Source organism: Cololabis saira, chromosome 20 (genome assembly GCF_033807715.1).
Source record: "Cololabis saira isolate AMF1-May2022 chromosome 20, fColSai1.1, whole genome shotgun sequence".
Taxonomy (NCBI): Eukaryota; Metazoa; Chordata; class Actinopteri; order Beloniformes; family Belonidae; genus Cololabis; species Cololabis saira.
The window spans coordinates 14,497,255-14,514,063 of record NC_084606.1 but is presented as its reverse complement, the minus strand read 5'-3'; the positions used below and the strand labels follow the sequence as shown (position 1 = coordinate 14,514,063).

At 41.3% G+C, this 16,809-nt stretch overlaps 2 protein-coding genes across 4 annotated transcripts; one reads left to right on the top strand and one right to left on the bottom strand.

Annotated features, from left to right (window-relative positions):
• The first annotated feature begins 1,804 nt into the window (after positions 1-1,804).
• Positions 1,805-10,048, top strand: cskmt (citrate synthase lysine methyltransferase). Of its 3 annotated transcripts, none has more exons than XR_009770585.1 (2): positions 1,805-7,163; positions 9,327-9,463. XR_009770585.1 is itself a non-coding variant. In XM_061709800.1 (2 exons), the coding sequence occupies exons 1-2, from the start codon at positions 7,016-7,018 to the stop codon at positions 9,998-10,000; spliced, it is 822 nt and encodes a 273-aa protein (XP_061565784.1). In that variant the 5' UTR covers positions 1,822-7,015; the 3' UTR covers positions 10,001-10,048. The 3 variants fall into 3 exon arrangements, 1 of the variants encoding a protein (XP_061565784.1); XR_009770584.1 differs by having other exon boundaries at positions 1,811-7,163; XM_061709800.1 differs by having other exon boundaries at positions 1,822-7,163; positions 9,327-10,048.
• A 1,467-nt stretch (positions 10,049-11,515) lies between these two features.
• On the bottom strand, positions 11,516-16,510 carry LOC133420648 (ependymin-like). The gene is made up of 6 exons (XM_061710401.1): positions 16,360-16,510; positions 16,237-16,271; positions 15,053-15,187; positions 14,774-14,966; positions 13,192-13,279; positions 11,516-11,925 (listed from the first exon to the last, which is right to left on the bottom strand). Exons 1-6 carry the CDS (start codon positions 16,424-16,426, stop codon positions 11,802-11,804), a joined length of 642 nt encoding a protein of 213 aa, XP_061566385.1. The 5' UTR covers positions 16,427-16,510; the 3' UTR covers positions 11,516-11,801.
• Between the last annotated feature and the right edge of the window lie 299 nt (positions 16,511-16,809).

Below are 16,809 nucleotides of genomic sequence, written 5' to 3'. Positions count from 1 at the left end.
GATAAATAGCGAGCACTCAAATGATGCCTCCGTGGCTCTGTGCGAATCACTGCCTGCTCTTTCAAATGCTTTTCTAATGTCCGTGGATCTTTTTGATAGTGCCAACTGCTTCTTCCTCTCAAAAAATTCCCAACTTTCACCAACAGTCTCCCGGTGTTTTGTCTCCTGGTGTCGTTTCATTTTACTTGGCTTCATGCGGTCATTTGCTAGTTTCTTGCCACAAATGACACATTCTGGCCGATTACGGTCCTGTCCTTCAGTAAAACCAAAGTCCAAGTAACTTTCCAGATAATGACTCACTTTTTTTTTAATACTGATGAGTCTTCGGCACTTTTACGTTTCTCAGACATGGTTTCACTAATAAAGAGGTGCACTGAAAGCAGGAAAAAGCTAGCTGTTAACTGACCTGACGAACGTGACTGACACACTGCGCTGGTCACAGAGGTTCAGAAGTTACAGAGTGGCCTGCTAAATAACTTAGTATTTTAAAATGACCAAAATATATTGTGCATTGTGTTCTGCATTCTGATTGGCTAAACAGTCTCCCCGCTTCTTCATTTCCTGTGTCAATAATGTTGGTCACTTAGCAACAATGCTGAGAACGGCCAATGAGCTTCAGCAGCAGCTCAGGATGCAGCGGCATCAGAAGAGCAGTGAAATACGCGCCAGTCACAATTTGTCCTACAGTGTACTTATTGTATTTCTTTCATAATCATTTTTCATTTTCTCCCATTCAAATCCAATTAATCGGGTCGCGGTGGGGCGGGGCTGATCTCCGCAATTTGAAGCCTTGTATAATAATTGTAAAAAAAAAAAAAGAAAAAAAAAAGGTTGCTACTTGTGAAATTTCACTTATTACATGTTCTTTTTGGAACGTAACCCCCGCGAAAACAAGGGATTACTGTATTCCATTAGGTGTGTTATTATGATTTTTGATTTATTTAACATGCATAAATGTAATTTTTACAACTGCATATCCTCAAAGCAGACAAAGTTTCGCGCACCCCCAGAGATCTCTGGCCTTTATATATATCTATACAATCAACAACAACTTGCAGAGAAGACTTACTCATAGATATTTATCATAGTTTATTAAGAATACACAGATGTGGCATAGATGTACCGTTCTGTTGGGTACCAGCACATGAGGGAGTAATAGGGAATGAGGGTGCTGATAAATTAGCAAAAATGGCTCTACATAAGGAAATAACATTACCAGTTCTACTAGGAAAAGGAGAAGGTAAAGCAGTAATAAAGAAAAAGGAATGGAAATATGGCAGATAAGGTAGGAGAGAGATATGAAAGGACAGGGATATCACAAAATACAAAAGTCTATCATAACAAAGAATGATACAGAAAGGAACAGAAGGGAGGAAATAGTCATAACAAGACTCAGACTTGACCACACAGGATTAAATGGCACTTTGTATGTTATGGGAAAAAGGGACAGTGATAAGTGTGAGAACTGTGGAGTTAAAGAAAACAGTGAACATATTCTAATGTATTGTAACAGATATGAAATAGAAAGAGAAAGGCTACAGGAAAAAGTCAGAGAGGCGTGAGTGGAATTTGAGGGGGATAATGGGAACAGAGGGAGAGGGGGTTGAAATCACCAGAAAGGCACTGATTAATTTCTTAAATGACACTAGGCTGATAAATAGAATTTAAAAAACAGGCTAAATGAAATGATGTTACACACTCTTGTACAGTAGGTGGCAGTATGCACCTTAAAGTTGGTTGCGATCCGCCAATAAAACAGAAAACAAAAAGAAGAAGAAACATCAGAACTTTGATGTGATGTCCTTCGAGTTCCGGAAGTCGAACCGAACCACGTGGTCCGGATAGGAGAGGCGGCTGCTAGGTTGCAGACACGTTGGTCGGACTTGATACACTTGAGTACCAGAGTTTTCGGAATTATTAGAACACGATATTTAATTTAGCTTTGCAACCGCGGGCTAGCCGAGGGGGTAGGTGGGAGCGACCGGCCGACGGCCTGTATAGGTCCGGTATACGGTTCGCTTTCGTATACTCTCTTTGCTGGCTATGGCGGGGGCTCAGGGGGAAAGTAGTTGGAGTATGGAGGAGTTTGAGGAAGAGGAGGAAGGGAGTGGTAGTTGGGAGGTAAGGACAGTGAACAGGGGAACTAAGAGGCTTAGAGGAGTAGAGGCAGAGCAGGCGATGGAGGAAAAATGGAAAGTTGTGGTGAGGTTTGATGGGGAGGGGGTGAAGAATATAGATCCAATAAAGCTAACGAAGATTATTAAAAATCAGGTAGGGGATGTGAAGTTTGCTAGAGTCTTTAGTGATGGTAATTTATTAATAGGATGTGTGTCGGAAGAACAGGTTGCAAGGGCTCAAAAGCTGCAAAGTATGGGAAAAGTGGTGGTGACGAAGGTGGTGAGAGTGGGGGAGCAGGGAAGTAGGGGAGTCATCTATGGGATTCCCTTGTCTGTTGATATGAAGGAGCTGGTGAAAAACTTAAAGGAGAAGTGTGATGAAGTTCAGAGTGCAAAGCGGTTGACTAAGGGAGTGGAGAAAAAGGAATCTGAGTCTGTTTTGGTACAATTTAGTGTTAAGGACCCGCCTAGTGAGCTGTATTTTGGATTCATGAGATATAGGGTAAGAGAGTTTGTGCCAAAACCTATGAGATGTTTCAAATGCCAGAAATTTGGCCATGTGGCAAAGTTCTGTAGAGGGGACAAACGGTGTGCAAAATGTGGAGGAAACCATGATTATGGGGAGTGTGGAGAGGGAGTAAGGCCAAGATGCTGTAATTGTGGGGGAGCCCATAGTGCAGCGTATTGGGGCTGTGAAGTAATGAGGAAGGAGGCTGAGGTGCAGAATATTAAAGTGAAGGAGAAAGTCTCACATGCAGAAGCAGTTAAAAGGATGGAAGTAACAGTGATGGATAAAGGAGGAAATGGCCGTGGGGAAGTAGTGTCTGGAAATGTGTGGAATCAGAGACAAAAAACATTCAGAGAGAAGGAGGAGAAGGCATGGAGAAAGAAGAGGGATCTCGTAATCTTTATTGCAGGGGTAATCAATGCTACAACAGAGGTTAAGTCTAAGACGGAAAGGATCCAAATTATTGCAAAAGCAGCAATCCAGCACTTGGATATGGTGGGATTAAAGTGGGAGATGATACGGGATGGGTTAAGTGCAGGGGCACTACCCAGCCAGGAAGGATGTAGTGCAGGATGTTCCTCCTGATCATGCTGTTACTACAGTGGAATGCAAGAAGCCTGTTAGTGAATGGCCAAGATTTTAAACAGTTTATTGATAGCAGAAGGGTGAAACCTGATGTAATTTGTATCCAGGAAACATGGCTAAAACCTCATTTGGATTTTGTTTTGTTAAACTACATTTGTGTTAGACGAGATAGAGATCAGGGGAATGGAGGGGGGTGTGCTACTTTTGTAAAGAGGGGAGTGCCATATAGAGTGGTGGGTACAGGGGAGGGACAAGAGTATATAGTAGTGGAAATATGGGCAGACAGAAAGAAGGTGGTGGTAATAAATTATTATAATCCGTGTAAAGAGCTGAGATTAGATGACCTGGAGAAAGTAGAAGGCCAAGATGCAGACAATGTTATATGGTGCGGGGATTTTAATGCACACAGCACATTATGGGGAGGAGAGAAGACAGATAATAATGGGCAGGTAATGGAAGAGATGCTGAATGATAGGAATTTAGTGTGTGTGAATGATGGGAGAAAGACGAGGATAGATGTAAGAACTGGAAAAGAGTCGGTGTTAGATCTTACATTGGTGTCCAGTAGATTGGCGCCAAGGTGTGAATGGGAGGTATATGGAAGAGGGACTATAGGGAGTGATCACTATCCTGTTATGTGTAAAATGGGTATTGAGGTGGTTTTGCAAATGGAGAATGGTTGTGGAGGATGGATTTTTAAGAAAGCAAATTGGGAAATATTTAGGAGACTGAGTGATGAGCATCTCAGGGAAATCCAAGAAGGAAATGATATTGATGAATATGAAGTGAAAGTACGACAGAGTATATGCATGGCTGCAGAGGTTGCAATACCTAAAAGTTCAGGAAAAAATAAGAGGAAGGCGGTTCCATGGTGGAATGACAAATGTAAAAAGGCAGTCAAAAACAGAAATAGAGCCTTTAGGATACTAAAGAGGACCCATAACTTTCAACAATTGGTTGAGTACAAGAAGCTGCAAGCAGTAGCTAGAAGAACTATAAGGCAAGCAAAAAGAACATACTGGAGGGACTACTGCAGCTCCATAGGGAATACAACCACTATAACTGAAGTATGGGGAATGATAAGGAAAATGGAAGGAAATAGAAGAGAATGGAGTTACCCAATCCTGTCAGATGGGGAACAGGTGGCCATATCAAATGAGGAGAAGGCAGAAATGATGGTGAACACGCTGAGTAGAATACACAGTTTCGATAATTTATCAGAAGAGGAGAAAAGAAGTAGAGAAGAAACCAAAAGGGCACATGCAGAAGCAATCCAGAAGAAAGGAAGGATAAATGATAAATATAATGTATCATTTACAATGAGGGAGCTAAAGAGTGCACTGGCTAATTGTAGGAATTCAGCCCCAGGGAAAGACAGTGTCTGCTATGTTATGTTGAGACACTTAAGTGACGAAGGATTGGAGAAACTTTTGAGGCTGTATAATAAAGTCTGGGAAGAAGGAGTAATTCCCTTAGGGTGGAAGGAGGCAGTTATTATTCCCATTAGGAAACCGGGGAAGGATGCAAGCAAGCCAGGAAACTACAGACCAATAGCTCTAACATCGCATATGGGAAAACTAATGGAAAGGTTGGTTAATGGAAGGGTGATGCATTTTATAGAAGAGAGAGGACTGATGGTTAATTGTCAGAGTGGTTTTAGGAAAGGGAGAAGTACGACGGACTCAATAATATGCTTAGAGGATGAAATAAGGAAAGCTCAAATGGGAAAGGAAACGGTGGTGGCAGTTTTTCTGGATGTGGAAAAAGCGTATGATATGTTATGGGTGGAGGGTCTCTTAATTAAACTACACATGCTAGGAGTGGGAGGAAGTATGTTTAACTGGATAATGAACTTTCTGAACAATAGAAGTATCCAAGTTAAAATAGGCCGGGACATATCTAGAAGATGTGTGGTGGAGAATGGGACCCCCCAGGGGAGCGTGATAAGCCCGCTGCTATTTAACATAATGATAAATGACGTTTTTCTGAATGTCCAGCCGGGGATTGGCAGGTCGTTATTTGCCGACGATGGGAGTTTATGGAAGAGGGGAAAGAATGTGACATTTATAGTGAGGAAAATGCAGGAAGCTGTGGCACAAGTGGAGGAGTGGGGAAGGAAGTGGGGCTTCAGATTCTCTGTGGAGAAAACAAAAGCTATGTTCTTCACTAGAAAGAAAATTGATGAGAATGTGAAGCTGTTGCTGTATGGTAATAGCTTGGAGAGGGTTAAGAGCTTTAAATTTCTGGGTGTGTTTTTTTGACACGAGGCTCACATGGAGGGACCATACACGCAAAGTCATAGACAAGTGCAAAAAAGTGCTGAATATGATGAGGTGCTTAGCTGGATTAGAGTGGGGAGCAGATAAAGCATCACTAAGACAGATCTATGTGTACCTGATAAGATCAAGGATGGAGTATGGAAGCTTGGTGTATGGGTCTGCCTCCAAGTCTGTGCTGGCTGGGCTGGATGTAATCCAAGCTAAAGCGCTGAGGATATGCACAGGAGCAATAAAATCATCTCCGGTGTGCTCCTTGCAAGTTGAGATGGGGGAAATGCCTTTGTACCTGCGGAGAAAACAACTTCAGGCTAATTACTGGGTGAACCTGATGGGTCAAAGGGAAGATCATCCGGTCAGAGTGGCTATGCAGGCAACATGGGAGAGAGGAATGAGGGGGGGGTCTAGTTTTGGATGGACGGGGGAGAGGGTGGCTCGGGAAGTTTTAATTCATGATAAAGAGTTCTGTCCTGTGGTGTTGTGGCCTGTGGTACCTGTATGGGAGCTTCAGGTCCCAATGACTGACCTGAGACTACTGGAAATGAGAGAACAGAATAAGGGAGCAGAATTGGTCAGTGAGTTTCACTGTCATGTAGCCGAGAGGTACAATAGTCATGTATTGGTTTTCACAGATGGGTCTAAAAACCAAGAGACAGGTACTACGGGTGCAGCCTTTACCGTGCTCAGGCAGAATGTTGACTCTTATGTGAGAACTTCTGATTTTTTAAATGTACATACTGTTGAGTTGTATGCAATTTTAATGGCAGTGAGATGGGCAGAACAGCTGATGAACTGTGGAGTGCTGATTTGTTGTGACTCCGTGTCTGCGGTGGAGAGTGTTGGGATGGGGATGTCCAAGGGGCGGAACGACCTGGTATATGAGATACTGATGGCAAACCAGATGGTGAGAAGGAGGGGTGTTGAAGTGGTGCTGATGTGGGTTCCAGCACACTCAGGCATTCGGGGCAATGAAGAAGCAGACGTGTTGGCTAAGAGAGCAGTGGAAAAGGAGAGGGTGGATGCCAACTTAAGCCTGTCTAAGGGTGAAGGGAAGAGCATAGTGTGGAAACAAATCATCGTGGAGTGGCAGAAGGAGTGGGAGGAAGGAAATAAAGGAAGGCATTTGTTTTCAGTAATGGGGAAAGTGACAGATTCAGTGAACACCGGAGGAAGAGGGAGGAGAAAGGAAGAGGTCATTTTCTCCAGGTTAAGGATTGGGCATACTGCTCTTAATAGCACGCTGCACGTCATGGGAAAACATCAAAATGGACTATGCTCCGAGTGTCAAGCACCTGAGACAGTACAACATGTGCTTATTTGCTGCAGGAGATACCACAGGGAAAGAGCTGAGCTAGTGGCAGAGCTGCAAGAAGTGGGTGTGAAAGAAGTTACAGTTAGAAGTATTTTGGAAGGGGGATCAAGTGGAAGAGGGAGGCGGAGTTTGTTTAAATTTTTAAATAATACTGGTCTGATGAGGAGAATATGAGTTCCTGAAAGATCCAGAAGATGGCAGCAATGCAACTAACTGGATGCAAGCTGCCGTTAAACCCCAAAGAAGAAGAAGAAGAAGAAGAAGAAACATCAGGAAACAAGCCAAGATGTCGCTGCTGTCAAAGTCGTTGTTTCTGTCACGTAAAACATTAGTCTCGCTTGTGCGGCGGCACTCGTCTCTGACAGGTGAGTCCAGTGGGGAATTATCTACAGTCTGACCTGTTTTACTGTCTGATCTTTGTGCAGCAGCAGCTGCTGCAACAACCAGGTATCTGAGCTCACTGGCAGCAGCAGGTCAGACTGAACTAGGGTTGCCATGACAACCGTCCCTGGAAAAAAGGAATCGTCCCGTATTTATCAACTAAAGTTCGCGTCCCGTATTGAGCTGAAAAAGGACGCACTTTGTCCCGTATTACTGTGAGAGTCAAAAAATAGTCATAAAATGCCAATGGAAAATGGCATTGAGCTGTTGAGTTCATAAGTTATCTTTTTCTGTTTTACTACAACTGTAGCCTACAGTCATGGCCTTTGAGACACAACTATGTTTAGTTTTCTAAAGACTTTCTGTTTGCGCTTTTGTTATTGCACTAAAAATGTGCACTTTTACAGAATGGATGTTCTGCTATCTTTCTAGTGTTCTATATTAATTTATACAATTTTAAGTTAAGCAGGACAGGTTTCTGTTTAAGAAAGATACTTATTTTATTCAGTTCATTTTGTTATTTTGTATTAAAGTGAATTGCTGAATAATAATTTGTTTTCCATGTGTTCATGGTATTCAAAAATATGCATCTAATTCAAATAGTCAAAAAATCGTTTCACTCACAAAAAAAGGGGCTAAAAAAAATTCACAACTCCAGGAAAGGTGAAGGCAATCGGGTGGGCCGGCCCTGCCCATGAGGTGTCCCTTATTTATCTTTCAGGGAGTTGACAACCCTATACTAAAGTGTTGTTTCAGTTTAGGTTTTTTGTTGCTAATACTTCACGCATCACAGTTAAAGCTGAGGTAATATCTTCAAGTGCTTTTCCGTGGTACAGGGCCGTTCAAGTCTGGTCTTAATGGGCCGCATGTTTTAGAGTTTTACCTGTATCAAGCAGTGGATTCAAACTAATGGTCATCTGATGACCATTAGTTTGAATGGTGATGACCGTCATCATGCAGCCTGTTGATGACAGTCGTTTGGATCAGGATGTGTTCAAGGTCACCAGGTGTTGAAGCAGGAAACCATCTAAAACATCCCTGCTGTGGTCTGCATTAGGCAAGGCAAGTTTATTTGTATAGCACAATTCAACACGAGGTAATTCAAAGTGCTTTACATCAACATTAAAAGCAGCAAGACACAATTAAACAGTAAATAACAAATAAAATGATAAGAAAAGAGGTAAAATAATAAAAAGCACAAGTTATTAAAAGGTAAGGGCAGTAGAGTACCGCAGGTAAGTATTTGCTTCAGTAAACCGTAATGTTTTTAACCCTGATTTAAAGGAGCTGACAGTTGGAGCAGACCTCAGGTCTACAGGAAGTTTGTTCCACCGGTGAGGAGCAGAATAACTGAACGCTGCCTCATCTTGCTTGGTTCTGGTTCTTGGGAACCACAACAAACCAGATCCAGATGAACCTCAGGGGTCTGGGAGCTTCATAGGAACTAACAGATCAACCATGTATTTTGGTCCAAGACCATTCAGTGCTTTGTAGACCAGCAGTAAGATTTTAAACTCTATCCTTTGACTCACTGGAAGCCAGAGTAGTGATTTCATGACCGGTGTAATGTGGTCCAGTTTCGTGGTGTTTGTAAGGACTCTGGCGTTCTGGATCAGCTGCAGCTGCCTGATAGATTTCTTGTTAAGGCCTGTAAAGATGCCATTGCAATAATCCAACCTACTGAAAATGAATGCATGAATAAGTGTTTCCATGTCTTGTTTAGACAGAAACTCCTTAATTCTAGCAATGTTTTTCAGGTGGTAATAGGCAGATTTAGTGATAAACTTGGCTGTTGAAGTTCGGGTCTGAGTCAATAATTACACCAAGATTTCTGGCTTGATTTGTAGCTGTCAATGACATGGAGCCAAGGTGAGCGCTGATCATTCTTAGGGCCAAAAATAATCAACTCTGTCTTTTCTGCATTTAGTTGGAGAAAATTCTGGCACTCATTGATTTGATGAATACATTTATTCAATGAGAGTAGGGGACGGTAGTCATGTGATGACACTAAAATATAGAGTTCTGTGTCATGCATCAGTGTTTAGGAGGGTTTTAGGTGCCAAACATGAGTATGACAGAGGTGTGGGGACAGCAACACAGGACTTATGTCTTCTACCGTCTTCTCTAAATCTCTTTGTTTTGTCTAGCTGAGCTGATTAACAACATGGACAAGAAAGCAACCTGGGACCGCTTCTATGCCGAGAGCCCCAGGACACCCAGCTTCAAGAACTTTGAGTGGTTTTTCGGTTTTGACTCTGTGCGAGGCTTCATCATGCCCCTCCTGCAGACAGCGTCCCACCCAGATTCCCAGCTCCAAGTCCTGGATATAGGCTGCGGCACATCCGCTTTAGGCCCCTCCATTTACAGACACTCGGATCTCCCGGTCTGTGTCACTTGTGCCGACATTTCCCCCATCGCTGTGCAACTAATGCAAGAACACGTACAGGTCAAAGCCCTTCCTCCTCAAAATCCATCGTCTCGGCTCCAGTTTATCGAGATGGACTGCACGCAGCTCGACAAGCACTATTTACCTCACAGTCTGGACCTTATAGTTGACAAAGGCACGACGGATGCCTTGTTGAGGTCCAAGGAGGGGCAGGAGAAGGCTGCCTTGATGCTGAAGCAGTGTTTGGGAGTTTTGCGGCGTTCAGGATCCCTGCTCCAGTTTTCAGACGAGGATCCTGATTCCAGGCTTCTGTGGCTGGAGACTCTGGCACGACATCAGGGGGTGATGCTGGCAGATGTTGGAGTCCAGGAGATTGGGGAGCTAAGAGGAGTGTGTTATTACTGCTACCAGGTTGCTCCTCACCCTGATGTGTAGCAGCAACTTTCTACCTCTACGCTTATGTAAATAAATTGTTTAACAGAATTGTATTGGTTCCTTTTATTTATTTCTGATATGCATATATACAATGTACTTTAAGGGATTGTATGATTAATGAAGTAAATGTGCTAGGAAGGGGATGTTTACAGGACTGTCTCAGAAAATTAGAATATTGTGATAAAGTTCTTTATTTTCTGTAATGCAATTTAAAAAAAAACAAAAATGTCATACATTCTGGATTTATTACAAATCAACTGAAATATTGCAAGCCTTTTATTATTTTAATATTGCTGATTAAGGCTTACAGTTTAAGATTAAGATTTCCAGAATATTCTAATTATAATACAAAATAATCTCTTTTGAGATAGGATATTTGAATTTTCTTAAGCTGTAAGCCATGATAAGCAATATTAAAATAATAAAAGGCTTGCAATATTTCAGTTGATTTGTAATGAATCCAGAATGTATGACATTTTTGTTTTTGTAATTGCATTACAGAAAATCACAATATTCTAATGTTCTAAGACAGTCCTGTAGGCATTGCAGTCACTCCAGACGTCATTAGTTGGTATAGACTGACCTCTAGTGGTCGATAGACGGTACTTCACTCTAGAAGGTCACAGCTAACGTCCTCAGAGTGAAATGTTCTGCACATGAGAAAAAAGGTTTGGATGTCTGAAGGAGCGTAGAGTACTTTCATGACTGAAAGTACTGTGTCAGTCATGTTGCGGAGGCTCTGCTGGAGCTTGTCCCACCTGTCACCAGGCAAGAGGTGGGGTGCACCCCAGACCGGGCCAGTATATCGAAGGGCCTTCTCCAAATATGTCCTTCAAAAGCGGTTAAAATGTGCAGCGTGATATGACATCACAAATCAGAGTGATGTTTTCACCAAGCTTCACATCATGCTGCATTTTCTGTACCTTAGAAGTGAGCGGCACAACGCCGCATCGCTGACCAATGAGAGGCTGACTCAAGCCGCTACAAGCAGCTTCTCTGAACAGAGCTGAAAAGAAATGTTTTCACTTCTGTTTCTGTGGTATTTTGACCAACAACTGTGTCAGACATTTCATTAGGATCTCTGAATGTCCCCTTCTCTTGTGCAAAAGTTCTTAAAGCGTGCACACTAAGTATTCCCTTTGATTCCTCGCATGTTACATTTGGGAAAAATGTGGAAAATGGGTTCAGTATAAATTTTGGAGGAGGAGGAGACACAGATTAGGTTTATTTATAAGTCTGCTATATATGAATAACAATGCAGCACCTTTATTCAGCCATTTATACACAGATAAGACTGGTTTTAGAATACTTAATAGATTTATGGACCACCTCAAATATCTTAAGATTTTTTTTCATGGCTTTAGCTTAGATCATCTCTCCATCCAGACAACTCAGGCTGACTTTGGTAAAATATCCATTACTACTGGCATTTAGCTTTTAGTGTTATAGGAGTCTGTCCTGATTTACTTTAGCAACCTAAATGTATCTTTTTAGATAAAACTATATTGACACATGTTTGAGTTCACCTGCTTTATTAATCTGCATTTTCTGATTGTTAATACTCCAGTGGGAGTAAATTTACATGGTACACATCCGTTCTCGGCTACCTTTAACTTGTAATAAACAATTAGATTAGAATACATTTGAATATCTGTTGTCATTGCAAGAGTCAGAAGTACAAAGTAGCAAAATGCATCAGTCAGCGGCAACAAGGATCCTTCTCCAGGAGGAAAAATCAGGATTCAGTGCAAAGATTAGTGCAGTGCAGACACTGGAGCACATTTCTGGAAGATAAACTGTTTTAAAACAAGCTGAAGAAGGTTTCTGGATCCTCTCCATCCTCATCCTCCAGCCGTGCATCCTGACAAAACGGTGGCGGGTAGAGCATTTGAGGGTCCGTGAGGCCAATGACGTTGTTGTAGAAGCTGAAAAAAGCAGACAAGAAAGGTTTTGCGAGCTGAACTGTGGAGTCACTGTCAGGAAATGGTGGAGTAGGAAGACCCAGGAGTTCCAAAAATAGTGATTTATTGTACTTAAATCAAAGAAAAGCACTGCTTAGCAGGATTTCAAAACAAGAGCTTAACATGAATCAAGACTACAAAAACCTGACATGAAAAACACGGAGGGAGGAAACAGTACGGACCAGCAGGGAGCAAGAGAAAGACAAGACCAGATATACACTGAGGGGTTAACGAGACACAGGTGTAGATAGGGTTGCCACCTTTCAGAAATAGAAATAAGGGACGCCCTGATTTCAGCAGCGCAGGAGCCAAAAACAAAGCCCCAAAACTTCTAAACTGAATAAAAATTAGTTTATTTTATATGAAAAAACTAAATGCTTTGATTTAAAGTTTAAAGTGCTTTAATAGCATTGAACTTGCATGACTGTACAGACAGACAACCATACTAGCAACTGAAATATCCTCCTATGCTATGTATGTCCACATCAGCCCAGATGTATAATATAGCCTACAGGTGAAGAATATGGTGTAAAAGTTAATTTATTTCAATAATTCAACTAGAATATGGTGTAAAAGTTCATTTATTTCAATAATTGAACTAGAATATGGTGTAAAAGTTAACTTATTTCAATAATTCAACTAGAATATGGTGTAAAAGTTAACTTATTTCAATAATTCAACTAGAATATGGTGTAAAAGTTAATTTATTTCAATAATTCAACTAGAATATGGTGTAAAGGTTCATTTATTTCAATAATTCAACTAAAATATGGTGTAAAAGTTAATGAAAATACGGTACAAATCGTGTCCCGTATTAGTTCAATACAGGACGCAACATTTTTTTCTCAAATAAAGGACAATTCCGTATTTTACGGGACGGGTGGCAACCCTAGGTGCAGATGATCAGGGCAGATGGGAATAAGGGAAGTCAAGACAAAACTGAAACACAAAGACATGGGTTTCAAAATAAAACAGGAACTGACAAAACCGTGACAGTCACAGGGATTTCAAAACATTAAAACTGTGTCTTGGTTGGTGTTTTCACATGTAAACAAAATATATTTTGTATAAAACTTACTGTTAAATATATTTTCATTTATGTGTTTCTTTTTTCCCAAATGAGTTAAAATCCAAACAATCGGCCTGTAGTTATTTCTTTATCGTGAACAGCAGAAGCAGCAGCACTGATTTGTGTGTGTTGACCTGTCTTGGTCATGTATGCGTCCTGACCTGGTCACCACCCATCCGCTCTGGTCCGTGTGATACAGAACGCTGACGGGGACACATCCAAACTCGGTGACCTGGCTCAGGTACTTGGCTGTGGGGACGGAGGAGCGGCACACGGTTCAGAATTCAGAATTAAAACAATGTCCAAACATTAACCAGTTTAAAAACAAATATAAAAACATGATTTTCACAAGGTACAAAGAGGAAAGGGGTTTAGCGGCTTTTAGGGGCCTGCAGATAACACCAGGGGTGAATGGGTAGATTTGTTTAGCTAATTATATGTGTATGTATGCATGTGTATATGTATGTGTATATATACAGTATGTATGTATGGCTGTATGTGTATGTATATGTGTGTATGTGTGTGAATGTAGATTTATATAGATATAGAGCAGATGGAGTTAATATAGAGATAGTATGGTGTAAATAAGTATATTTATATAAATATTTATATGGGTATGTGTGTACAAATATATAGAAATATTCAACTATGTGTATGTATGTATAGGTAAGTGTAAGTATGTGAGTATAATTATAGTATAGTTAGTTATGATAGTTAATGATTAGTGAATGGGGGTAGGATTAAATAAATTTACACTTCTTCCTACTCCTTTTTGTACATGTAATCAAGATATTAGGTGTTAAAGGAGCATGAGGCTCCTTTTAAGAAATGAGACTCTTTAGCGCCACCCTTCGCCGCGACGGCCGTTGGGGGTACTGCAGCCAACAGCGAAGCCGGCACGGGAGAACGGGGAGAACGCGCATGCAGCGTCATGTAACGTCATGTAACGTCACATCCGCAGCCCAGCGCGGGAAATTCGGGACTGAATTGCAGCACATTTTGCAGCACACAGCCTGTTCAAGGCAACAGAGAGATACACTAGAGCAGTGGTTCCCAAACTTTCTGTGCCTAAGGCACACCAAAGGACAAATAAAAATTTCAAGGCACACCTATTGTGCAAAATAGCCTTATAACACGTGTTATCACTAATATCATCTGTTTATCTGTTAAGTTTATTATTTACTAATGCCAAATAAGATATGACAAAGACAACTATTCTACTCATGAAATATTTATTAACAAAATACTTCACAAAAATATTTAAACTTTATCAAATTGGGCTTCATCAAACACACCCATTTCAGGAGGATTTTTTAAAATAGTTTTTGGATAAAGAGTTTGCCTCTGTATTATGGAATGAGTGCATTCAAAGTAGTATATAGTAAATTAAAATAATTATTTTTGTCTAGTTGTATACTATATTGCAGTAGGCTATGGTTGTCACAAAATCCCACGGCACACTTGGACTTGCCTCAAGGCACACCAGTGTGCCGCGGCACACAGTTTGAGAACCACTGCACTAGAGGGCTCATTCTTTTTGGTTTGGAACGCTTCATCTGACATTATTACTAGAAAACTTAAAACGTATACAAATTTTTTTCATAAATCCTGCCTCAATCCGGCCTTTAAAGGATTTTTGTTTGTTTTCTTATCTTCTCTTTTAATTGTTGTCTTTTACATGTACAAAATGAAAATCAAATCAAATCAAAATACAGGTCCCGCTGCCGGACCACGTGGACCTACCCGTTCCTTTCTTCATCTGAAGATCCCCGTACCAGTTGTTGACCAGGAGCCCCTGCCCCGGCCCCGAGGAGCTGCCCAGCACAGACTGACCCAGCAGGGAGGCGTTCTCCGGGATCTCCAGGGGGTGGAATTTGGTGCACAGGCGCTTCTTGCAGCACGTGCTGTTCTTGTGGTTTATCTTGTAAACAACACCCTACAAGACAGGCCGGTGTGAAACGGAGCACCCTGAACCTCACACAGGTCTTCTTCCCCAACATGAACGTGAGCGACGGCCCTTACCTGTCTGTAGAGGAGAAGCACGTCGAGCTCGAAGGTTTTGTTGTTGTAAGATCCAACCTCTCGGAGACGGATCCTCTTTCCCAGCGCGTCGTACATGTACTTGGCGAAGGCCGTCAGCTTCTCACTCTGGGTGGACTTAGGACACACACGTACATACATGTTCATAAGAACCCTGATTACATTCATTAATTACATTAATTAATTTGATTACATTAATCTGAATGTCTTTTTTTAATCAAACACTGTTTGGTTTAAGGTTTTTATCCCACTAGGGGAGTTTCGACCTGCCATTGTTTTTGTTATGTTTATGTAATAATTCCTATGGGTTCAGGTTCTGGGTCTCTGGAAAGATCCTAGAGACAACTTCTGTTGTAATAGACCAGGGGTCGGCAACCCAAAATGTTGAAAGAGCCATATTGGACCAAAAACACAAAAAACGAATATGTCTGGAGCCGTAAAAAATGAAAGGTCTTGTATAAGCCTTAGAATGAAGACAAATGGTGAAAGGAGAAATGTCGAAAAAAAGTCAAAATGTGGAGAAAAAAGTCAAAATTTTGAGAAAAAAAGTCAAAATGTTGAGATTAATGTTGAAGTACAATCTCGAGAAAAAAGTTCAAATGTTGAGAAAAAAGTGGAAATGTCGAGAAAAAAGTCGAAATGTTGAGAAAAAAGTCTAAATGTCGAGATTAAAAAGGAAAGGAAAAAGGAAGAAAAAAAAGTGGAAAAAAGGAAAGAAAGAAGAAAAAAGAAAAAAAAACAAGAAAAGAAAGGAAAAAAAGAGAAAATAAAGACGAAGAAAGAGAAAAAAAGGAAGAAAAAAAGAAGAAAAAAGGGAAAAAAAAGGAAAAAAAGAAGAAAAAAGCAAAAAAAAACAAGAAAAGAAAGAAAAAAAGGACAAAAAGAGAAAAGAAAGAGAAAGAAAGAGAAAAAAGTAAGAAAAAAAGAAGCAAAAAAGAAGAAAAAGGGGAAAAAAAAGGAAAAAAAGGTGAAACATTTTTTAAAAAGCTCCAGGAGCCACTAGGGCGGCGCTAAGGAGCCGCATGCGGCTCTAGAGCTCTAGAGTAGAGCGGGTTGCCGACCCCTGTAATAGACGCTTTATAAATAATATTGAACTGAATTGAATTGAATTGAACAACAGCAGTCTAGTAAAGGAATGAAAACGGAGCAAACGCGAGTTGTCTTACCACATAGAGGTCACCGGTCATCAGTGCCGGGGATGCTGGGAAGAAAGAATTGCGATGAATCCAGACTGCATTTTAGATTGAAGGCATATTTAGGAGGAAAACGATCAACACGACTGCACTTACTGCATGGTTGCGGTCTCTGGGCCAGACAGCTCACCGACAGGCAAGCAAGCAGGACGAGAGCTCTCATGTTGTCTGGGATACAGCTGACTTCCCTCTGAGGACGACAGCGAGACCTCACTTCCTTATAAACAACAGCTAACGTCCCCAGTCGGCACCCTCAGCCGACACACACACACACACACACACACACACACACACACACACACACACACACACACACACACACACACACACACACACACACACACACACACACACACACACACACACTATTTGTGTGTCCTGGTGACTCAGCAGGAATTCAAATCTGGCCTGATCTCTAAAACCGGTTTTTCATGTCTCCGTCGGTCCCTGATCACTTTTTCTCATCTGTGAAATACATTTTACATTTTACATGGACATAAACCTGCATTTACTGGCTAAAGTGAAGCGCCTCCGTCTTCGTCCTTC